The sequence below is a fragment of the Erythrolamprus reginae genome, chromosome 5, assembly GCF_031021105.1.
Source record: "Erythrolamprus reginae isolate rEryReg1 chromosome 5, rEryReg1.hap1, whole genome shotgun sequence".
NCBI lineage: Eukaryota > Metazoa > Chordata > Lepidosauria > Squamata > Dipsadidae > Erythrolamprus > Erythrolamprus reginae.
Window position 1 is genome coordinate 110,055,029 of NC_091954.1, and position 24,355 is coordinate 110,079,383.

At 43.7% G+C, this 24,355-nt stretch overlaps 1 protein-coding gene across 1 annotated transcript; it reads right to left on the reverse strand.

The window, feature by feature from the left end:
- Nucleotides 1-370: 370 nt before the first annotated feature.
- On the reverse strand, nucleotides 371-20,348 carry LOC139168219 (antihemorrhagic factor cHLP-B-like). Its single transcript, XM_070753730.1, has 7 exons — nucleotides 20,059-20,348; nucleotides 18,249-18,359; nucleotides 8,669-8,741; nucleotides 6,904-7,067; nucleotides 6,154-6,264; nucleotides 5,162-5,263; nucleotides 371-1,089 (listed from the first exon to the last, which is right to left on the reverse strand). The coding sequence occupies exons 1-7, from the start codon at nucleotides 20,257-20,259 to the stop codon at nucleotides 859-861; spliced, it is 993 nt and encodes a 330-aa protein (XP_070609831.1). The 5' UTR covers nucleotides 20,260-20,348; the 3' UTR covers nucleotides 371-858.
- Nucleotides 20,349-24,355: the final 4,007 nt, after the last annotated feature.

The following is a 24,355-nucleotide window of genomic DNA, read 5'->3' on the forward strand; positions in this document are numbered from 1 at the left end:
AGGGAAAGGGAGAGTTTTGCCTTCTCTTTCTGCTCAAGATCCCCAAAGACAATTGGTGGCTAACTGTGTGACGCAGAATGCTGGACTCAATAGGCTTTGACCTGATTCAGCATGGCTCTTCTTATGTTCTTATCTATCTATCTGTCTGTCTGTCTGTCTGTCTGTCTGTCTGTCCGTCCGTCCGTCCGTCCGCCCATCCACCCGCCTGTCCGCCCGCCCGCCCGCCCGCCCACCCACCCGTCCACCCGTCCTTCAGGTGCTTTCGAGAATAGGTTGACCCACTGTCCTTCCCTAGAGATGCTGAACTATAATTCCCAGTATTTTCACCCAGTGACCGAATCCACTCAAAGCAAAACAAAGGGCAAAGCCATTTTAGAAATGAATATTTTATTTAGGAAGTACCTCATGCCTTTTGCTTTCAATATATTGGACTTTGTTCAACATTTGCCCCCGTAAAATAATGTAGCATGGTGAGAAATTCATAGGGGGGGGGGGAATCTCAGAAGGTATAGAGGTAATGAGCAGATATTATTGTCAAATGTTATGCATTTTCTCTTTGAAAATAAAAAGAAGAATTTTGACTTTGGGGATAATATAAATTTTGTTCACGTTTCTTCATGGTGGAACAGAGAAAGACTGAAAGATGTTCGGTTCACAATGAGTGTTTGTCGTTCTAAAAGCAGAAAGTCACAAGTACAAAGCCACTTTCTCATAACAACAATAGGTAATCACAACACTTGTCCAAGACTTTAATGTATCAGGCTAAACCCCCTTTTTAGATTCAAGGTTTGAATTCAGATTTGGAAAAGGGCTTTGCACTAACTGGGCGGATTCTCTCTGCTCTCTGGCACGGCTGGCCTACACCTTGAAGTGATGAATTTTTCCTGGGCAAATGTTTTCATCACTTTTGTGAGCACCGTCTATTAATATATCTGTTCCGTCCTCAGTCGCATCAAATACCGCCAAAGAATATACGGTATTTTTATCCTTGTGCGAATGGGCAAGGTCTAGGACAGTATTGCTGTGTGCTGGGGAAGCAACATGTTTTCCAAAGTGATGGTCGATCAAATGGGTGCGAGAATGTCCCTCCTGGAAAAAACAAAACAAAAGAACAACATACAAACACAGATGAATTTTCTTCAGCCGTTGAACCGTGAGCCACGGTGGCGCAGTGGTTAGAGTGCAGTGCTACATTTGCTGACTCCTGGCTGCTTGAATTTTGGCAGAGTGACTTTCACTAGGCTCAAGGTTGACTCGGTCTTCCAAATGAGGAACCAATTGTTGGGGGCAATTGGCTGGCTCTCTAAACCACTTAGAGAGGGTTGCAAAGCACTGCCATTCTGTGGCCGTGGGTTATTTTGTGGGTGTGGCTTGATGGTTATGGGACCAGGTAGGAGTGGTTTGACAATCATGTGACCGGGGGTGGTAGCTTAAAGGTCATGTAAACTCAGTGGAGTGGCTTACCAACCAAGATAAGTTTTCAGTTGATTTAGTTACATTATTTGAATAGCCACAAAAAGGACAAATGACATGTGAATGTGTTGAGGAGCACAGTGTTAATATATAATAATTAAAGCATTTATGAGTAAAAAAATACTATTTAATTATTTCTTATTTTAAAAATAATTAAGGATCATACTAAGGTAGTAGAGAAGGAAGGACAATAAAAAACTATTAAGTATTCAATAAATAGTGCATAAACTTACTTCTCCCACTGCGTTGTTCCCACCTCCCCGTGGGGGCAGCAGCTCATTACTGTTCAAATCGGTTCTTTACAACTGGCTTGGTCTCGGATTCTACTCACCATGTAATTTGGTGGCCTGGGTTGCTAGAACCGGCAGCGACCTATGTCTGTAATGCGCCCAAACTGGTTTTCCTTGGCGGCACCACAGGCACTGCCATCTTGGTTTTTGCTTCTGCTCATTCACAATGAATCACCTACACTCTGCCAGCTGCACTAGTCCAGGCACAATTCAAGACGTTGGTTATTACCTATAAAGCCCTATATGGCTTAGGACCAGACTATTTACGGGACTGTCTCCTGCCACATACCTCCAGAGACCAATTAGAGCACATAGAGTTGGCCTCCTCCAGGTCCCGTCGACTGAGCAATGCAGGTTGGTGGGACCATGGAGGAGGGCCTTCTCTGTGGCTGCCCCAGCTCTACAGAATCAACTCCCCCCTGACATCCGCCCTGCTGGCCTTTCATAGGGCCTCAAAGACCTGGCTATGCCGGCAGGCCCGGGGCTTCTGAAATTAACGTCCTTGGCCACATATATGAATGTGAAGGATTGGTCTGTATGTATGTTGTTGTGTCTATTTTATATTAGTCTTATTAGGTTTTTTTAGAGGTTTTTAATTGTTGGAAGCCATCCTGAGTCCTTTGGGGTTGGGTGGCATTGAGATCAAAATAAATAGATAGATAGATAGATAGATAGATAGATAGATAGATAGATAGAGAGATAGATAGAGAGATAGATAGAGAGATAGATAGAGAGATAGATAGAGAGATAGATAGAGAGATAGATAGATAGATAGAGAGATAGAGAGATAGAGAGATAGAGAGATAGAGAGATAGAGAGATAGAGAGATAGAGAGATAGAGAGATAGAGAGATAGAGAGATAGAGAGATAGAGAGATAGAGAGATAGAGAGATAGAGAGATAGAGAGATAGAGAGATAGAGAGATAGAGAGATAGAGAGATAGAGAGATAGAGAGATAGAGAGATAGAGAGATAGAGAGATAGAGAGATAGAGAGATAGAGAGATAGAGAGATAGAGAGATAGAGAGATAGAGAGATAGAGAGATAGAGAGATAGAGAGATAGAGAGATAGAGAGATAGAGAGATAGAGAGATAGATATGAATTCATAAAAGTGAATTAAGAAAATCCACTGGAAATTGAAAATAGAAAATCAAGAAAATTGACGGCTCTTAATATTTTCAATACTCCTCATTCATTTAGTGACTCTTTGAAGTTACAACAGCCCTGGAAAAAGTGACTTCTGACTATTTTTTAACACCCATGACCATTGCAGCATCCTTGTGGTCAAATTTCAGATGCTTGACAACTGACACTCTTCCATGTGACGGAGTCATGGGATCTTTGTTGGGACAGTTGGGACAGTTTGTTGAATGAATAGAATGGCAATTAAGGAGTCAGATTTAAATTGAGGAGATTAGATTCAAACTTTTCCTGGCTAAATAAATTTCAGATATTCTGTTTCAGCCCAACCTACAACCCAAAGGGTCCTAGTGAGGATAAAAATAATAATCTTAGAGAAAAGGAAGGATATAAATAAAAGAATCTAAGGCTGCATCATTCTAAGCCAAGACCAAACAAACCGTATTATATATCACAGCATCTGATGTGAAGGGACGCGGGGGAATCTATAGATGCTATAGGGCTCCCAACCTTTTTTGAGCCGCGGCACATTATTCATATTTTCAAAATCCTGGGGAACACTGAAAGGGGGGGGGGGGAAGGGGCGGCTAAAGAAAAGTTTGGACAAAAAAAAATCTCTTCCTCCATTTCGCTCTATTTCTCCCTCCCTCTTTCTCTCTCTTCCTTCCTTCCCTTCTTTCTCTCCATCCCTCTTTCTTTCTTCCTCTCTTTTTTGCTCTCTTTCTCTCTCTCCTTCCCTCCCTCTATGTCGTTCTCTCTCCCTTGCTCTCTCTGCCTTTCTTGCTATCTCTCTTTCATTCTCTCTCTTTCTCTCTCTTGCTATCTCTTTCTTTCTCTCTCTTTCTCTCTCTCTTTCTCTCTCTCTTTCTCTCTCTCTTTCTTTCTCTCTCTTTCTCTCTTTTTCTCTGTCTCTCTTGCTATGTCTCTCTTTCTCTCTCTGTCTCTCTTGCTATCTCTCTTTCTTTCTCTCTCTCTCTCTCTCTCTTGCTGTGACTCTCTTTCTCTCTCTATCTCTCTGCCTCTCTTGCTATGTCTCTCTTTCTCTCTTTTTCTGTCTCTCTCTCTCTGTCTCTATTTCTCTCTCTCTCTTGCTATGGCTCTTTCTTTCTCTGTCTCTCTTGCTATGTCTCTCTTTCTCTCTCTCTCTTGCTATCTTTCTTTCTTTCTTTCTCTCTCTCTCTTTCTCTGTCTCTCTCTTTCTCTGCCTCTCTCTCTCTTGCTATCTCTTTCTTTCTCTCTCTCTCTCTTGCTATCTCTCTCTTTTTCTCTCTCTCTCTCTGTCTCTCTTTCTTTCTTTCTTTCTTTCTTTCTTTCTCTCTCTCTCTTGCTATCTCTCTCTTTCTACCACGCCGACAACAGCGGCATCAGGCAGTAGCCAAGGGTGGTGGCAGAGCAGCTGACCGCGAGCGGGAACTCTGACGGTGGCAGCTGGATGTGCTGCTGGACGCCGTATATGCTGGCGCTGCGCTGGGCATGGGGCTGGCACCTCCGGCCCAGCCAGCGAGCCAGTGCCAGCCCCGCAGCGCCAGCATGTACGTCTCCAGCAGCACGTCCAACCGCCATCGTCGGTGCCTCCATCCTGGAACCCCCTCTTGCCGCCGCCATCTCCCCGGGACTGCCTGGGGCCGCTGCAGCTGGCACCCTCCCACTCCCACCACCAGTGTCCTCCCGCTGGGCCCCAAAGGACACTTGCCGCCGACGCCAGGGAAGCTCCAGCTGGGCAGAGCGCTGCCGGTGCCTCCGACCTGGAGCTCCCACTCGCAGCTGTCCCCTGGCTACTGCCCAATGCCGCTGTTTTTGGCACTCTCCTGTTGGGCCCCTAAGAAGGAAGGCGGGAAAAAGAAGGCGCGAAGAATGAAGTTCTCTTTTTCCCCACCTTCCTTCTTTGGGGCCCAGCAGGAGAGCACAAAAACAGCGGTATCGGGCAGTAGCCGGGGGGACAGCTGCGAGTGGGAGCTCCAGGTCGGAGGCACCGGCATCGGCAGCGCCCCGCCCAGCTGGAGCTTCCCTAGGAGCTTCGTGGCACACCTGACCGTGTCTTGCGGCACACCGGTTGGGAAACGCTGCTATAGGGAGTCAATTTTGAGCCCGGTAGATGGACAGAATGGATAAGAAAAATCAGGAGATATATGGACTTCAGGTTCTAGAATTCCCCAGCCAGCCTGGGAGTTGAAGTGTACACATTTTAAAGAGGATAAGAAACTTGGGTGTGGAGAAAGGGGAAAGAAGATGAACAAAATTGAATTTATCATACATACCTTGATATCAAAGATGACACAGTCTGACTCATACTGTTCATCTTTAGGTTTTTCAGTGGCATTATGTGATCTAAACACAGTCGCTTTGCAGAATCCAATATGCTGGAGAGAAAGAGGGAGAGAAGGAAGAATTAAGATATGTCCATATGAAACAAAACTTTATTAGTGAATTAAAGAATCTGGTCAGATCACAACCCAATACATTAGACTATTTAGCATCAAAATGTTCTTCAGATGTTGACTGGAAGTTTGGGGGAGGTGATGGGGAGTGCATTATTTTTGGGCAAATTGTGAAGAAATTAACGTTATAGGTTATATTGTTGTTAACCGCCCTGAGTCATTCGCGATTGGGAGCATAGAAGTAGAATGTAATTAATTAATTAATTAATTAATTAATCAATAAATGAATCAATCAATAAATAAATAAATTGTAGGATTTGGGCTGGTGAGAGCTAGAGTCAAGTCTATATTTCTGTACTGAGTATTTGGCTTTGTATATTTATTTGGAATGTGGTCCTGGTTTGCTAGGAGAGGGGTAGGACTGTGGGAGGGAGAGAGAGAGAGAGAGAAGAAAGGAAAGGAAGTAAGGAAAGAAGGAAGGAAGGAAGAAGGAAGAAAAGATAGAAAGAAGGAAGGAAGGAAAAAGAGGGAGAGAGAGGAAGGAGAGAGAGAAGAAAGAAAAAGAAAGAAAGAAAGGAGAGAGAGAGGGAGAGAGAGGAAGAAAGAGAAAGAAAAGAGAGAAAGAGAGGGAGAGAGGAGAGAGAAAAGAAAGAAAGAAAGAAAGAAAGAAAGAAAGAAAAAGAGAGAAAGAGACAGGAAGAAATGGGAGGGAGGGAGATTGGAGAAAGAGAGAAAGAAAGAAAGAAAGAAAGAAAGAAAGAAAAAGAGAGAAAGAGAGAGAAAGAAATGGGAGGGAGGGAGATGGAGAAAGAGAGAAAGAGAGAAAGATGGCAATTGCTTAAATAGGATTGGAGACCACCCTTTTCACTTACTGCTTCTCCTACAGGTTTGGGATGGCAGTGATGGTGGTCGTTGTGAACTTCAGCATGAGTGCAGTTGGTCTCCACAATAGCAAACTCCACATAGAAGGCTTCAGGCTCAAACTGAAATCAAAGCAAGAGATGTTTCAGTTGGGCTGTGGATAGAAATGGGAAAAGTGAAGAGCTGGGAGAATGGAATTTTAGTCCTGTCTGCTTCATATCCCATCATCCCCATGGTCACCGGTTCTTGCTGAATTCTCCACCTTCTTTTGACAGAGGGAGAGGTCATTTGGGATCTCCAACATCCTTAAGAAATAAGGATTTCTTAGCGTTTACCTGGCTGATTCATTGCTTCTGTTTTAGAATATTTAAATAGACTAGAGCTGGAAGGGACCTTGGGGGTCTTCTAGTCCACCCCACTCTGCCCAACCAGGAAAATTAATTAATTTACGTATGTATGTAGGCAGGGGTGGGCAGCAGGTAGGATGGGGTGGAACGCTCCAGCTGACAGGTGGCATTAAGTTCTGGCATTACCAGTCTTGCCTGGGCTCTCCTTTTTTCCCCTGCTGCTGCTGCATCTGCACTCCTCACTTTTTTCCTCTTTCCTCCTTCCTGGCCTCGGATGAGCTTCCTTCCCTCCTGCCTGGCTCCCCTCCAGCCTCACGTGACCACCTCCCAATGCTTCCTCTTTGTTATATGAAGTATCAAAGCATTAAACTGAAAGAGGTCATTGGAATTCTTTTTTAAGATTTGCATACTAACTTTGTGCTGCCCTCTTGAAATCTCCAGGACTTGATAAGCATGGTTCGGCAATTTTTCATTATGTTTATGGATCACGTAATCCACACATTCTACCACATGATGGTCATTCAGAGGCAGCAGAATTTGGCATTTCGGACAGTGTCTCCGCACATCTTCCTCCGAATCTGAAAAGAAAAAAAAATGTCAAGAAGGGCCTTAATAGAGACAGACAGATTAACAGAGTTGGAAGGGATATTGTAGGCCATCTAGTTCAACCCCCTGTCCAAGAAGGAGACCCTACATCATTTCTGACAGATGGCAGTCCAGTCCTCCCTTGAAAGCTTCCAGTGATGAAGCTCAATCAACCAAAGCAACAGCTTGTCTTCGGAGGTTGTGGGAGCTTCATCACTGGAAGCTTTCAAGAAAACCATAAAAATAAGGAAACTTATTTATATAAGTAAGCAGAAAAAGAAACCTGGCTGTGTTGCTAACTTTAAAAATTCCTACCAAAATCCTAGCCACCAATTTATTCAGCTCACCGAATCCACACACACATTCTATAACTTTGTTAACTATCAACTCCAAGACTTGAGATCCATTCCACCCCTCAAAGGACCAAATGATTCGGCTCTGTCTTTGTAAACAGCAATTGGCTCATGCCCCATATTTCCTAGTCGTACCACAAACAAATGCTACAATCTAACACAAATTGATTTTACAGCAGATTATGTTGGGAAAGCATTACGCAACCTAAAACCATCTCTATCCATTGGACCTGACAGTCTATGTGTATATTTCTTAAAAAATGCTCTCCACAGCCATTGCTGAACCTCTTAGCATAATTTTTGAAAAATCCTTCAGAACTAGCCTCTTATCCAATTTACAGTCAATGGCCACAGTCATCCCTATCTTCAAAAAAGGAGAGCCAAGTAACATTGAAAATTACACACAAACCTCTTTATGTTGTGTCACTTGCAAAGTCATGGCATCTGTCATTAATCAATCCATTACCCTCCCCGTAGAAACTAACAATCTATTCTCTAACAAACAGAAAAAAATGGTTTCAGAAAAATTTATACTGTAACCTGCAACTCCCACACTGCAAAAACATATGGACTACATAATTCAATCAAGGTAAATCAATAGACCCAATTTACATAGACTTTGTAAAGATTTTTATTCAGTAGTACATGATAAACTACTTTGGAAACTAAAATCTTGTGGCATCTCTGGTCCCTTTCATGATTGGATAACTATGCTCTTGTCAAACAGACACCAAATAGTTAAAATAGGGAGTGCCCTATCAAACCCTGCACCGGTCAACAGTGGTGTCCCTCAAGACAGCGTTCTAGGAACAACACGATTTATTCTTTACATAAACAACCTTTGTAACCATATTATAAGCAACTGTGTTCTCTTTGCTGACAATGTTAAACTATTCAACACCATTGAGAATACTTTTACCCTTCAAAAAGACCTTGACCATGTATCACAATAGTCTGAGAACTGGCAACTTCGAATCTCAAGCAACAAATGCTCTAATCTTACATTGGCAAAAAGAATGAGAACAAAAAATACAAGCTTTGAGGATACAACCTTGTAGATGATCGGCGAGGCAAAAGCTGCAAGAGGCCTTGTGAGCAAGTGGTGGCATGGAGCGAGGCCCCCAAAATTAAGGGCCATGTTGGCCGTGAACAGCGGAGCTGCTGTAAGCAGCAGGGCCAGATGGACAGGCGGCAAGTGGCGGAGCCCAGCTAAGAATCCAAGAGGGATGAAGACGAATTACCTGGCTTTGAGTGGCATTTTGCAGCAAACCTGGTGTTGGTCTTAACAGTGACAGTACAGTGTCCTTCAACAGCCTAAAGACACAAATGCATCACATTAAACATGTTAACAACAAACTTAACATGATTTAACATTTTGGGTTAGTGCTTCAACCCACTTTTCAATACTGCCTGATGTAGGAAGATCTGTGACTGAGACTGAAACTGTCGAGGGCTTTATTCAGGGCATTTTGAGACAACAGCGATCAAAGGAAAAATACAGTGACATCAGCTGTTGAGCAGAAGATAGCGGCCATCTTTGGCTGCCGCCCCCTCTGCCTCTGTCTCCGTCCCTAAAACTGCGGTTGAAAGGAGCTAAGGGGTTTTTTTGGATTGTTTTGAGATTGCCAATTTATATTGAGATTGTGAACTAAGGCAGCTGAGCAAATGGAAGCCAAGTGGAGTGAAAGCGAGGCGAGCGTGCGAGTATGTGGAGCTGAGCGGAAACAAAGCAGGTGAAAGCTGAGCTGATAAGATCAAAGGCGGCTGGGTGGCTGGGTGCCCTCGGGAGCAGGCAAATCTGGAGCGTTGGTAGTGAGAGCAGCCAGTGCCAGAAGATCAGCTGGAAGAAGATCTGTGGGTTGGAGGGGCCAGGACCGGCCATCGAGAGAGGAGTTGACGGCTGCATTGTGGCCATTTTAAGACCATGTGGAGTACCGGAGATGTCAACCTGTGAGAGGGGCCGTCATTCGAAAGCAACCTGTGGAAACCAAGACCTGACTAATAAGGACCACATTCCTTGTATGTAGCCAGCTGAGCCAGGAGGACACCAAAGTTACAACAATGGGGGTGAGAACTTATTTAGAAGACTGGAGACTAAGGTGATATCCCTCCCCCCCCCAACTACTATTTTTGAAAAAACAGTCTGTTCACTTTATTGCCTTTGGAAAAATCTTACCGTACCTTTTGAGGAATAACTGTGACTCAGGAATTTTTTAAAAAACTAATGTATTGTTTTTATTATGGCATTTTTTATTTATCTATTTATTTATTTATTTTATTTATTGGATTTGTATGCCGCCCCTCTCCGTAGACTCTGGGCGGCTAACAACAATAACAAAAAACAGCATGTGAATCCAATACTAAAACAACTAAAAAACCCTTATTTAAAGAACCACTCATACATACAAACAAACATACCATACATGAATTGTAAAGGCCTAGGGGGAAAGAATATCTCAGTTCCCCCATGCCTGATGGCAGAGGTGGTTTTTAAGAAGCTTATGAAAGGCAAGGAGGGTGGGGGCAATTCTAATCTCCGGGGGGGAGTTGGTTCCAGAGGGCCAGGACTGCCACAGAGAAGGCTTTTCCCCTGGGCCCCAGCCAAACAACATTGTTTTGTTGATGGGACCCGGAGGAGGTCCACTCTGTGGGACCTAACTGGTCGCTGGGATTCGTGCAGCAGAAGGCGGTCTCGTAGATACCCTGGTCCGGTGCCATGAAGGGCTTTTTCCCTATATCCTGTATATTTTTTATTTTTATTAGTGGTTTTTAACTATTATTAATTTAATATTTTAATTAAATTATTGGTTTTTTTAAAATTGATGGATAATTGGGGTGGGGTGGAGTAATGTGTATTGGTGGGATTGGTGGGGTGGGTGGAATTATGGTATGGATGAGGTGAATGTGAATGGTATGAATGATATACTTGACCCACCTGGAGAGGCAGGAGGGGAGGGGACACCTATCTCTAGGGTGGCAGAGGGTCAGAATATTCTGGTGTTGCTGGGGAGTGGCAGATATGGCGGGAGCCATGGAGCTAGCCTTTCCAGGGGAAGGAGAGATTGCTGCTTAATAGTGATACCTTGTTCCAGCTCCGTGAGCTCAACCCAGGGTACTGGTGATGAGTGTAATCCTGGCCCTGGGCTCAGGCTGCTGCTACTCAATGCCAGGCTTAGAAGTGTTGACTTTGTCATGGTGAGACCATTTTCTACTGCGGTTTGACTTCCTGGCTCCAATCCTCCCCCGCAGGGAGGCGGAACCGACTAGGTGCTTCCACCCCAGATGCCTGATGGACCCAGAGGGATTTCAAAGGGCGCTTGGGGTTTTACCAGATGCACTCATCCACAGTTCGGCAGAGTCTCTTGCCGTTGCCTAGAATAAGGCTGCGACGGAGGTTCTTGACCAGATTGCGTGGTTGTGACCTCTCTGTGGCACTAGACCATGGAGAGCTCCTTGGTTTACTGAGGAGCTACGGGAGTTGAAATGCCAGAAAAGACATCTAAAGAAGTGATGGAGGAAGAGTAAGTCTGAATCTGACTGAACACTTGTAAGAGCTCACATTAAGACTTACAAAGTGGCGCTCAAGGTGGCAAGATGCGCGTATCATCCCGCCTTGATTGTGAAGTGACTCGAGACAGCAAGTAAACGAGACGGTTCTCTTTATTTTCAGCTCTTTAGGAAGTGACTACCAGCTGGAACGCGTCTCAGCTGGCAAGGGAAAAGCCGGCTCTATTTATACAATTTTTTTCCCGCTCAAAACGAGCTGTCAGCGCCTCAACCAATCAGGTGCAACCTATTTACATAATTTCCTTGGTAAAAGAATATACAGAGTACTCAACACCCCTCCCTTCCTAGAAAAAAAAACATACAGATTACTCAGAAAGCCATGTGATATATTCAGCCAATTGGTGTGGTCTTTGGGTGTTCCTTGTGGACCTGCGCAATTCAGTTAGTCCTTCGTCGTCGGCATGGAAGGAGGTCGGTTCGTCAGTACCTCCTCTGGCTTCCAAGGGCCCAGGTTGAACTCCGGCCCCCAGAGTTGAGCTGGCTGGCACATCACCGACCTCTGCTGACGAAGATGGCTCCGTTGTGCTGGCCGAGCGGCTTCGAAGTGGTGAGTCCATATTTAAATCCATTAATGTTGGAGTTGCGTCGTTCTCCGTCGGTTTGTCTGTGTGTACAATCGGTGTTTTATCACTAGACTCAGTTTCTGGGCACCTTCTTAAATGATCGATGTGCCTAGTCCAAACTCGGCCATCGTTCAATGATATTAAATATGTTTTTGGTGCTTTTTGTTGTAACACTGTGCCCTTAAGCCACTTAAGGCCTCCATCAAAATTCCTTGCAAATACACATTGCCCTATAAACATATGTCTATCAGCATTTTCAGTCATATAATTCTTTGTACAAAACACAGGGTGTAATCTATCCAAGGTTGACCTGAGTTTCCTGCCCATAAGAATTTCTGCAGGGCTCCTGTTGGTTTTTGCATTGGGAGTTATATGTTGTGCCAATAGGAATTCATCTAGGTGTTCCTGCACCTCCCCAGGGCCAGCCCTTTTCAATGCTTCTTTGGCAACCCGAACATATCTCTCTGCCAATCCGTTCGCCCATGGCGAAAAAGGAGATATGAGGGCGTGCCTTACCCCTAACTGATCTAGGAAGAGTTCAAACTGTCTGGCTGTCAGTTGGGGCCCATTATCAGAAACTAACACATCTGGACAGCCATGCGTAGCAAAAAGATGGCGTAAAACTTTTATAGTTGAGCATGTGGTGATGTTATGCATTAATATTATCTCGACCCACTTAGAATATGCATCTACTACAATTAGGAAATATTTTGAATCAATGGGGCCAGCGAAATCTATGTGCAATCTAGACCAGGGGCCCTGGGGTTGATCCCAGTCCATAGGCGTTGTTTTTGGAGGTCTTGGCCTTGACTCCTGACAAGGGTCACACTTGGACACCCACCTCTCAATGTGGGCATCTAGTCCTGGCCACCAGAAATGCCCCCTTGCTAGCCCCTTCATCCTTACGATGCCTGGATGACCCACATGCAGCATAGACAAAACTTTAGACTTTAAACTTTCTGGTATCACGACCCGGTCCCCCCATAATAGACATCCTTTAACATATGATAGTTCTAACCTCTTATTTTTGAACTCAGACAGGTCTGTCCCCAAGTTTTCATTGTTCCATCCCTTAAGAACACAATTAACAACCTTCATGAGAGTGGGGTCTTTAGTTGTATGCTCTGCCACTTCTTTGGCAGTTGTCAGGGGGTTATCAGCTAAATCTATCAATAATACATCAGCAGAGGGGGCAGGGTCTTCCACTAAATCAGGAATGGGGCATCTGCTAAGGCCATCCGCATGGTTAATAGTTGACCCTCCTTTATGAATTAGCTCATATTGGTATCCTGACAAAAAAATCCCCCATCTTAGCAAGCGAGGGGACATGAATGGTGGAGTTGGTCTGTCTGGGGCTAGAAGGCCCAACAATGGTTTGTGATCGGTTACTAATTGAAATGTTCGACCAAAAATGTAATTGTGGAATTTTTTCACCCCTGAGACTAATGCTAAAGCCTCCTTGTCCAGCTGACTGTAGTTTCTTTCTGTGCTGGACAGTGTTCTGGAGAAAAATGCGATAGGGGCCTCCGTGCCATTAGGCAGCACATGAGCCAGTACACTACCCACCCCATAGGGGGAAGCATCGCACGTAAGACGTAGGGGAAGTAACGAACTGTACTGTACCACTACGCTTTTGGACGTTAAGAGACTCTTTATTCGGGAAAAGGCTTCACTTTCAATTTTCCCCCATTGCCAAGGAACTTCCTTCTGAAGCAGCCAGTGTAGGGGTTCTGCTGCTGTGGCCTTCTGCCTCAAAAAAACAGAGTAGAAATTAAGCAACCCTAAAAAAGCTTGTAACTCAGACTTACTCTTGGGCTCTGGGGCGTCTTGTATTGCCCTGACTTTATCACTAGTGGGATGGATCCCTTCGCCATCAATTGTGTAACCCAAAAAATTAACACTTCTGGTTCCCCATACGCATTTGCCAGGTTTTACTCTTAGGCCCTTGTTCTGCAGTCTGGTGAGAACTTGCCTTATTCTTGAATTTAATTGGGTCTGATCCCTTCCTGAAATTAGGATGTCATCAAAGTAAGGTATGGTTCCTCCTATTCCTGTTAGCAGTCGTTCCATCAAACTCTGGAATATTCCCGGGGCTACACTGACTCCAAATTGCAATCGGGTGCATCGAAAAGCTCCCCTATGGGTGACAATAGTTTGGAATAATGATGTAGGTTCGTCTACTGGGAGCTGCTGGTATGCCTGGGCAAGGTCAATCTTGGATAGATTACACCCTGTGTTTTGTACAAAGAATTATATGACTGAAAATTGCGCAGGTCCACAAGGAACACCCAAAGACCACACCGATTGGCTGAATATATCACATGGCTTTCTGAGTAATCTGTATGTTTTTTTTTTCTAGGAAGGGAGGGGTGTTGAGTACTCTGTATATTCTGTTACCAAGGAAATTATGTAAATAGGTTGCGCCTGATTTCGGATGGAGAGTGTGCTCTGCAAGTAGGCGAATTGATGTGAGCCACGACTTCCTGCTTATCGTTGTGCTTGAGTTCTTTTGCAGCCGCCTCAGCCACTTCAGCGGTCTGGGCTAGCTTGATTACATTCTGGAGTGAAGGCTCCTCTTCGGTCAGGAGCTTGTTCCTTACAGTTGAATTCCTCATTCCAAAAATGAGGGCGTCAATCAGGCGTGCTTCCGGGTTTTCAAACCGGCATTTTGACAGCACGGTTCTGAGGCGCGTAGCGTATTGGTTCATAGACTCTGTCTCTAGCTATCCCATCCTCGTCGCCAGGTGAAGTGACTCGAGACAGCAAGTAAACGAGACGGTTCTCTTTATTTTCAGCTCTTTAGGAAGTGACTACCAGCTGGAACGCGTCTCAGCTGGCAAGGGAAAAGCCGGCTCTATTTATACAATTTTTTTCCCGCTCAAAACGAGCTGTCAGCGCCTCAACCAATCAGGCGCAACCTATTTACATAATTTCCTTGGTAATAGAATATACAGAGTATTCAACAGATTGAATCAGCAGAATCTTGCCCGGCCACTCTTTTAGGGTGACCCACTCCCTTCTTAACCAGGGGGGAGTTGGGAAGCCCTTGCAGAGCAATGCCGAGGATTTTAACACATTTTTCAGTGATAAAATTGCTCGGATCCAGGTGGACCTTGACTCCAATTGGATAACAGAGTTGACTGACAATGAGTCAGTCGAGGTGACTGGGGCCCATCCTTGTCCATCTGTCTGGGAAGAGTTTGATTTGGTGACACCTGATGGAGTGGACAAGGCCATTAGAGCTGTGAGTTCCGCCACCTGCTTACTGGATCCGTGTCCCTCCTGGCTGGTCTTGGCCAGCAGGGAGGTGACATGGAGCTGGGTCCAGGAGATTGTCAACATTTCTTTGGGGAGGGGGGGTCTTTCCTGGCTCTTATAAGGAGGCACTTGTGCGCCCCCTCCTCAAGAAACCTTCCCTGGACCCAGCCATTCTCAATAACTATTGTCCAGTCTCCAAACTTCCCTTTATGGGGAAGGTGGTTGAGAAGGTGGTGGCGCTCTAGCTGCAGTGGTCCTTGGAAGAAGCCAATTATCTAGGCCATCAACAGTCGAGTTTCAGGCCCGGTTACAGCATGGAAACTGCTTTGGTTGCGTTGATGGATGATCTCTGGCGGGCCCGGGACAGGGGTTTATCCTGTCCTGGTGCTCCTTGACCTCTCAGCGGCTTTTGATACCGTCGACCATGGTATCCTTCTGTGCCGGCTGGAGCGATTGGGAGTGGAAGGCACTGTTCTTCAGTGGTTCTCCTCCTACCTCTCCGGTCGGTCGGAGTCGGTGTTAGTGGGGTTCATAGGTCGACACCGAGGTCTCTCCCTTGTGGGGTGCCTCAGGGTTGGTCCTCTCCCTCCTGCTATTTAATATCTACATGAAACTGATGGGTGAATTCATCCAAGGGCATGGGCTGAGGTATCATCAGTATGCTGATGATACCCAGCTTTACATCTCCACCCCATGTCCAATCAATGAATCAGTGGAAGTGATGTGCCAGTGTCTGGAGACTGTTGGGGCCTGGATGGGTGTCAACAGACTCAAACTCAACCCTGATAAGATGGAGTGGCTGTGGGTTTTGACTCCCAAGGACAATTCCATCTGCCCATTCATCCCCCTGGGGGGGGGGGGAAACTACTGACACCCTCAGAGAGGGTCCACAACCTGGGCGTCTTCCTCGATCCACAGCTCACATTAGAGAAACATCTTTCAGCTGTGGAGAGGGGGGCGTTTGCCCAGGTTCACCTGGTGCACCAGTTGCAGCCCTATTTGGACCGGGAATCACTGTTCACAGTCACTTATGCCCTCATCACCTCGAAATTCGACTACTGTAATGCTCTCTACATGGGGCTACCTTTGAAAAGTGTTCGGAAACTTCAAGTCGTGCAGAATGCAGCTGCAAGAGCAATCATGGGCTTTCCCAAATATGTTACACCAACACTCCGCAGTCTGCATTGGTTGCTGATCAGTTTCCGATCACAATTCAAAGTGTTGGTTATGACGTATAAAGCCCTTCATGACACCGGACCAGACTATCTCAGGGACCGCCTTCTGCTGCACGAATACCAGCGACCAGTTAGGTCCCACAGAGTGGGTCTTCTCCGGGTCCCGTCAACTAAACAATGTCGCTTGGCAGGATCCAGGGGAAGAGCCTTCTCTGTGGCGGCCCCAGCCCTCTCGGACCAAATCCCCCCAGAGATTAGATTTGTTCCCACCCTCCTTGCCTTTCATAAGCTTCTTAAAACCCACTTCTGCCACCAGGCATGGGGCAATTGAGATACTCTTTCCCCCTAGGCCTTTACAATTTTATGCATGGTATGTCTGTATGTATGTTTGGTTTTACGATAAGGGTTTTTAACTGTTTTAATATTGGATTGTCATATGCTGTCTATGGAGAGGGGCAGCATACCAATCCAATAAAATAAAATAAAATAAAATAAATTCTGATTGCACTTCAGGTGGGAGGTGGCCACGTGAGGCTGGAGGGGAGCCGGGCAGGAGAGAGGGAAGCTCGTCCAAGGCCAGGAAGGAGGAAAGAGGAAAAAAGCAAGGAGCACAGACGAAGCAGCAGCAGTGAAGAAAGGAGAGCCGAACTGAGACCAGTAATCCAGGAAGTGACAGCCGCTGATCAGCTGGAGCTGCACACTCATCTTCATTTCTGCGGGCGTTCTACTCTGTCCTGCCTGCTGCCCACCGCTGCATTTATTGTTATGGATTTTAAGCTACCACTACCAATTTATGTCTGAATTTATCTCCCTGATAACTAACAAACTAATAACAATCACACACACTCTGACCCAAGATCCAGAAATGTAAATATGAGAAGTTCTATTAGAAGACTATTATAATCTTTACTGTGGTATCATCTACCATAACACTGAAGGAAGAGCTAATCAAATTCTTGAGAAAACTTTGGGTTTGACCTAATATACAAATGTAAGTATTATGTTCGAAAAAAATGTCTATGTTCATCAAGATCCATGGTCTGAATTCCAATTTACTTACTTAGTGATTCAAATTATAATGTTTAACTCAACATTTGTTTTCATTGAAAAATGACAATTTTTAGTAAGCAATATTTCCCATGAAATTATTAGAATCAAAACAAAATACATTTAACTGCTAACCTGTAAAAATGAAGTCCAAAGTTTTTCAGGGTCTATCTTGATTTTGAACCTGACATGCATACTTGCTTCAAAACCATCTTATTGGTGTCTTTGGTGAAACATTTGCAGGTGTTGTAATTTGAGAACATGGTCAGTTCCATGTTGATGAAAATTGTACATTAATCTCTAAACCTGAGGCGTCTATCCTTGGACCTAACTTGCTGGGGAATTCTGTAAGTCCAGCGGTCTTAAACGTTGCTGTGGTTGGATACCTCCTGTTTTAAGCAGAGGAGCAATAAGGTGTTTTCATGGAATCTGGCATGGGAACAATTCAGCTTTGGGCGTCACAGGGTGAACATGAAAGAAGAATTGACCTCTTAATTCCTGACTAATTCATTGCTCAGTGTTGAAATGAAATTTGGCTATGTAACGGGAACTCAAAATGATGCCCATGGAATATGTTAGCGACCCCTGAGCTTTCATTAAACCTTTGTTCAACAATAATAGACTCCTCTGTTTGCAACAGAATACCTTATGCCACCAGACTTGAAATTTGGGCCTAGAAAATTTAGAACTTCGCCGCCTTGATCTGACCTAAGTGTAGTACACAAAATTATCTTCTACACTGTCCTACCTGTCAATGACTACTTCAGCTTCAACCATAACAATATAAAAGCTCACAATACATACAAACTTAATTTAAACCGCTCCAAACTTGATTGCAAAAAAATTGACTTCAGCAACAGAGTGGTCAATGGCGAGAATATATTACCTGACTCTGTAGTTCCTTCCCCAAACCCCCCAAACTTTAACCTTAGACTGTCTACTGTTGACCTCATGACATGCCTATCGTCCATGCCCCAATGTTCCCATGTATTTGTAAAATGTCATGTACTCATAACCATGCTTCTACTATATATTCACAATCATGTTTATACATTGTCTGTAATTACGTACACGTTAGACAAAATAAACAAATAAATATATCAGTTTGTGTGTATATGTGTTCAGAAACTCAATTTACTCTTGGTAGAGTGGTAAGAAGCCACCTGTCTTCTCCCAAAGTCTTGCATGTTCAGAAACCTTCAAACACTTACATGTTCATGCTGTGGTCTTACAGTACAATTCTCGACAGGAGTTGGATCCAAGACATGACAATCTGTCTCCAGAAGATATAGGTCAAGGTAGGTTGTCTCCCCATGGGATTCCTAAAATAAAAAATTAGGAGAATAACTCATATTTCTGTCTCTGTTGCTTTAACGGACTCAGAAATGTTTGAATTCACGCGCAAGTTATAGATCTTTCCCTGGTGTGCTTCTCAAAAGCTTTAACCCCAAAAGCTTTAACTCTAGACTGTCTACATGAACATCTGATCTGTTCTGCATGTGGTACGAGGATTTCCCAGATGTTCTTTTCGGCCAAGTTTTGGTGGAAGAAATGGCCTTTTTCTGAAATTGCATGGTTCAGGTATGTACATATTGTCAATTCATTTGGGGCAGTAGAGGGTTCTGAATTGTGTTGCTACCAGTTCCTGCAGAAGTGTCCCGGATGGTGGATGGAGCCTCCTGCAGCCACCATTACTGGTTTGCAGAACCAGGTTGAACCAGGAGCAACCCGGCGCTGCTTTGGACTCCAAAAAATGGCATTGGGTAGTCCTGTCCTGTCTATCTATAGATACTATCTATATTATTATTATTATTATTATTATTATTATTATTATTATTATTATTATTATTATTATTATTATTATTTATTGGACTTGTATGCCGCCCCTAGATACAAATGTTTGGGACAGGAATGAAGATCAGATTGTTGGGAGGGAGCTTACATAAAATGGACACTACAGAAGTGGTACTGGTACATGGTGGATCACATACATTTTGAAATCATGGAAATAAGATTAAACAACTTTGATGAAAATAAACTGGAGAAGCTGATGGCACGATGGAATAAGGTGAAAGGTTATATGCTGAGTAGAATCTGTGATTCAAATGTGAAAAATAAACTCCAATCACTCTTTCAATAATAACAAATGCAAAGTAGAGCCTGGTGGTGGTAGTGATGGTTATTGTCGGTCGGGTGATGGGCATATGCACCGTGCACTGTTTTATGCTTGTTTTATGTAACCATACTTACAAAATCAATAAAAATATATTTTTTTAAAAAAAGATTGTTGGGAGGGAGCTAACATTTTTCTCCATTGGAGAGTCCATGCAACACTTAACCCAGTTGCAGAATGAACCCTTTCCTGGATTTCCATCACACACTGAACCATTAAATAACCCAAGAGAATGAGTGGACACCAGTGCTCACACCAGGTTCTGCATATCAAAATGCAAACAGAAAAACATGCTCTTATTTTATTATTTATTCATAGTTTAAACATATTGTGCGTATGGTGCAGATCACGAGATGACCACCCTCCTTTTCTAAGGATCTCACAGCTAAAAAAAGCAGTGGTCAGAAGCATAAGCATTCAATGGGACAGGGTGGGGGGGATTGTGTGTCACTATCAACAGAGTAACATGAGAAAATATTTTACTGAAAGAGTAGTAGATGCTTGGAACAAACTTCCAGCAGATGTGGTTGGTAAATCCACAGAATCTGAATTTAGACATGCCTGGGATAAACATATATCCATCCTAAGATAAAATGCAGGAAATAGTATAAGGGCAGACTAGATGGATCATGAGGTCTTTTTCTGCTATCAATCTTCTGAACCTGTCTAGCAATTCAACTGAAATGGAAGCTATGAGTTAATAGAGCATTGACTACAAAGAGGCCATAAATTGCCCAAATCTCAGCAGAAAGGCATAACATCAAATCCTTCCCTCACCCCATAAAAAAACCACCTGTTATTAATTTAGCAAATGAAACTAGAAAACATTCTCCTCCCACTGTACTTACCAGGTACTGGGAATGAACATCTGCAATTACATTGAGAGCTAGTTTGTATCCGTGTAGATTATGATCGTTGATGTAGTGCACGGCCAGGTCTGCCAACTCCTTAGCTTTTTCGCCGTTGCAGTCCAATTGCGGGATCACGAAATAGCTCAATGTGCCTCCTATAAACTGACCCAGGAGCACGAGAGCTACCAGGGAATTCATGGCTGGATTCAGAGAGGATGCACAAGGCGCCAAGGGAAGGAAGGTGGACTTCAGAGGGTCCGACGTCAGGGGCTCCTTTTTATGGAGTGTTTCTGTTTGCTATGCCAACACCACCACCTACCACTCGCATTGGCTTACTTGGGAGGAGGCAATATTTGCCAAAGGTCCTGCAAACAAGAGGAAAGGCAAAATAAATATGTGGGGACATCTAGGCAAAGTTTGATTATCTAAGGGGAGGAAATGCAGATTGTGCAAAAAGAGGAAAGCAACTGTCCCTATCAGTCAGTCCTATTCATCCCAGGACACCGCTGCAGAAAATGGTATTTTCAGAATATGAAATTATATATCAATGATGCACAAAGATAGTGTGATTTATATGGAAGACTTTGTGTCAAACCTCAGCTCCATTACTGACCTAACTAATAGAGATTAAGTGCCACCCAACAGACGTTGACTCCTAGCAACTAATTCGACCCTTTTCTGGAATGATCTGTCTCCAGACTAGCCTTACGCCCTCCAAAATGGCAACTCTCAACTGTCCCCTGGAAACAACAGCAACCATTGCAGTTGTTAAATCCATCTATTTTACTTAAAAAGGTAGCAAGTACCAGACACCAGTGATACCAGAGCGGTCAGGTGCTATGCTCCGGTAGCGATTTTCGGGATGTGAATGCAACCTTGCTTGGAAGAGTTGTTACATGAGCCACTACAGTTGTTTGTATATTTATTTAGTAAATTTATATTGCTGCCTGGAGGGTCCACAACTCGGGAGTCCTCCTTGATCCACGGCTGAGGCTAGAACAATATCTCTCAGCTGTGGCAAGGGGGGGAGGTGTTTGCCATGTGTTCATATTTCAAAGAAACTTATGCCGACAGAGTGGAGATCGGCCATCTGGGAGAAAGAGGCTCATGCCATTTGTTGGACGCTGCTTACGGGGAGATAATCCCTAGAAGGGAGCAAGGTATCTTTCGAAGTGTGGATAGGCCATAAGATCTTTGAGGCCCCGAAGGCCCCTCGGAAACTTTCACCCAAACAGGTGTGATTGGCGCAATACTTTAGGAGGTTGAAGTTAGAACTGAAGCACATTCCAGTGGGGAAAAACTATTGGCTGATGCACTGTCCAGGAAGCCCGAACACGACAGCCAAAGTGACACAGTCTCTGGTTGGTTTCCAATCTCTAACTCCTCATCCTCTTCACTCCCAGCCCGCATTCGCAATCCTCGAAATCTGTGATCAGCTGAGCAGGACATAGACAGGCCACAACACTCTGCCTGCCTGCCTGCCTCTCTCTCTCTCTCTCTCTCTCTCTCTTTCTTTCTCTCTTTCTTTCTTTCCCTCCCTCCATCCCTCCCTCTATCCCACCGTCCCTCCCTCCCTCCATCCCTCCAAGAGGATGGGTCTTTTTCCTGGATTGGTAACTGGGTAAATTGTAGGAAGCAAAAGGTGGCAATAAATGGAAAATTCTCTGGATGGAAAGAGGTGAGAAGTGGTATTCCCCAAGGTTCAGTTTTGGGACCTTTACTTTTTAATTTATTCATTAATGATCTGGATGTAGCAGTAAATAATGATGTAGGGCTGATGACACTAAATTGTTCTGGGTAGTGAAAATTGAAAGTGATTTTTGGGAGCTGCAGAAAGATCTCTCAAAATTGAGTGAGCGGGCAACAAAGTGGCAAATGCCGTTTAACCTAAACAAGTGCAAAGTTATGTATATCGGGCCAAAGAACCCCAATTATACCTACCAAATGAGGGGGACCAAGCTTTCTGAGACAACCCAAGAAAGGGATCTTGGGGTTTTGATCGACAGCTCAATGATGATGTCAATCCAGTGCACAGCAGCGGCAAAAAAGTTCACGGAGAGGGGCGGCATACAAATTTAAATAATAATAATAAATAAATAAAAAAGGCAAATCCCATGCTTGGCATGATTAGGAAGGGAATCGAAAACAGGTCGGCAAGTGTTGTGTTGCCTCTGTACGAATCGATGGTGAGACCACATTTGGAGTACTGTGTATAGTTCTGGTTACCGCACCTCAAGAACTGGAAAAGGTGCAGAAAAGGGCAACAAGAATGATCAAGGAAATGGAGCACCTCCCTTATGAAACCAGGTTGCAATTCCTTGGCCTCTTCAACCTTGAGAGAGGGCATTTAAGAGGTGACTTGATCGAAGTGTATAAAATCATGCATGGAACAAAAATTTCTTTTCTTTATTACACAATACTAGGGCAAGGGGCTACTGCCTAAAGCTCATAGGTAAGAAAGTTACTACAAATAAAAGAAAATATTTATTCACCCAGAGGGTCATTGGTTTATGGAATTCACTTCAGAAGAGGTCGTGACAACTGTCAGTCTGGATAGCTTCAAAGCAGGATTAGACAGATTCATGGATGCCAAGTGTATTGGTGGTTATTGAAACAGATATCCAACTGTTGTCTCTATGTTGGTTGAGGCAGGCAGGATTCCTTTGGGTACCATTTGTTGGGTGTTGAGGGAAAGGGAGAGTTTTGCCTTCTCTTTTGGCTCAAGATCCCCAAAGAGAATTGGTGGGCCACTGTGTGACGCAGAATGCTGGACTCATTGGGCTTTGGCCTGATTCAGCATGGCTCTTCTTATGTTCTTATCTATCTATCTATCTATCTATCTATCTATCTATCTATCTATCTATCTATCTATCTATCTATCTATCTTCTTTCTTTCTTTCTTTCTTTCTACCTACCTACCTACCTACCTACCTACCTACCTACCTATCTATCTATCTATCTATCTATCTATCTATCTATCTATCTATCTATTGTATTTCTTGTTAGTACAGGGTACATGTGTATTAGGGATTGCCATTTAAAAGGGACTATGCATCATAGTTTGTTTTTGGAGCCAGATGATAGTTTGAAACTGGTGGCTTATGTGGATGCTAGTTTTGCCTTGGATAGTGTGACCAGAAAGTCAACTACAGGTTTAGCGATATTATTTGGTGGTGCCTTAGTAGGGTGGAAATCCAGTAGACAGCAGCACATTAGTATTTCTACGATGAAGGCTGAGTTTGCCAGTTTGTCACAATTGTGTACGGAACTAATAGTGTACCGGCAATTGCTACTGGATCTCAGTGTGGACTGTCATAAACTTATTGTTCTTTATGAGGACAACCAGTCAGCGTCGGCCATGGCAAAGGGTAGAGCTGTAAAAACATGCTCAAAGCACACACACTTATGGTATTGCAATGTAAGAAAGTGTGTTAAGAATGGCCTAATTCACTTAGAATACTCTGAAAGTTCTGATAATCTTGCTGACAATTTCATCAAGGACTAAACCACATATTGAGAATTGCACTAGGTGTAACCTGAAACCTTAAGTGGGACTGTGTTTAAATGTCAACCCCTAAGGGGGAGATTGTTAGTACAGGTTACAAGTGTGTTAGGGATTGCCATTATAAACTGCATATTGTAAACTGTACCAACAAAGTACAACCAAACTTGTACTTAAAGGGTTAATGTGCACTCAAAGAGTTAACATTTACTTGAACAGTTAATGTTCAAGGCTATTTCGTCATTGAAGCTATAAAAACTCATGATCTTGCCCAGTCGTTTCCCTGTTACTTTACTTTTGCCTGAGACGGGGGAGTCTAAGCTCTGTGCTTGTATAAGCGTGCTTTATCTGTATTGTATAAGCTTCGTGCTTTATCTATATTATATTTTAGCTTTGTGCTTGTTATCTATATTCTGTTTTACTATATTGTAATCGCTCAGTGCGTGTTGTTCTGTATTTGCTACGTGCATATTTTGGATTGTTTATGTTTTGTTTATATGTAAATAATACTTACTTAACTAAGTCTGTGTCTTGGCTTTATCACACAGCCACGCTCTATTACAATTCTCTGCTCGGTATTGTCGAAGGTTTCATAGCATAGCTAACCGAGACAAGCCAACATTTCTTTTGAGAATAGGCAACATAACTTAATTTTTAATATGTGCCAATGTATCCAAAATAAAAAAAATATGACAGTAAAGGTTATCTTTTCTTAATTATCATGGTATAATAGTTGAATTTATAATTCTGCCATTACAGATAGTCCTTGGCTTACAACTATTCTATTAGCGA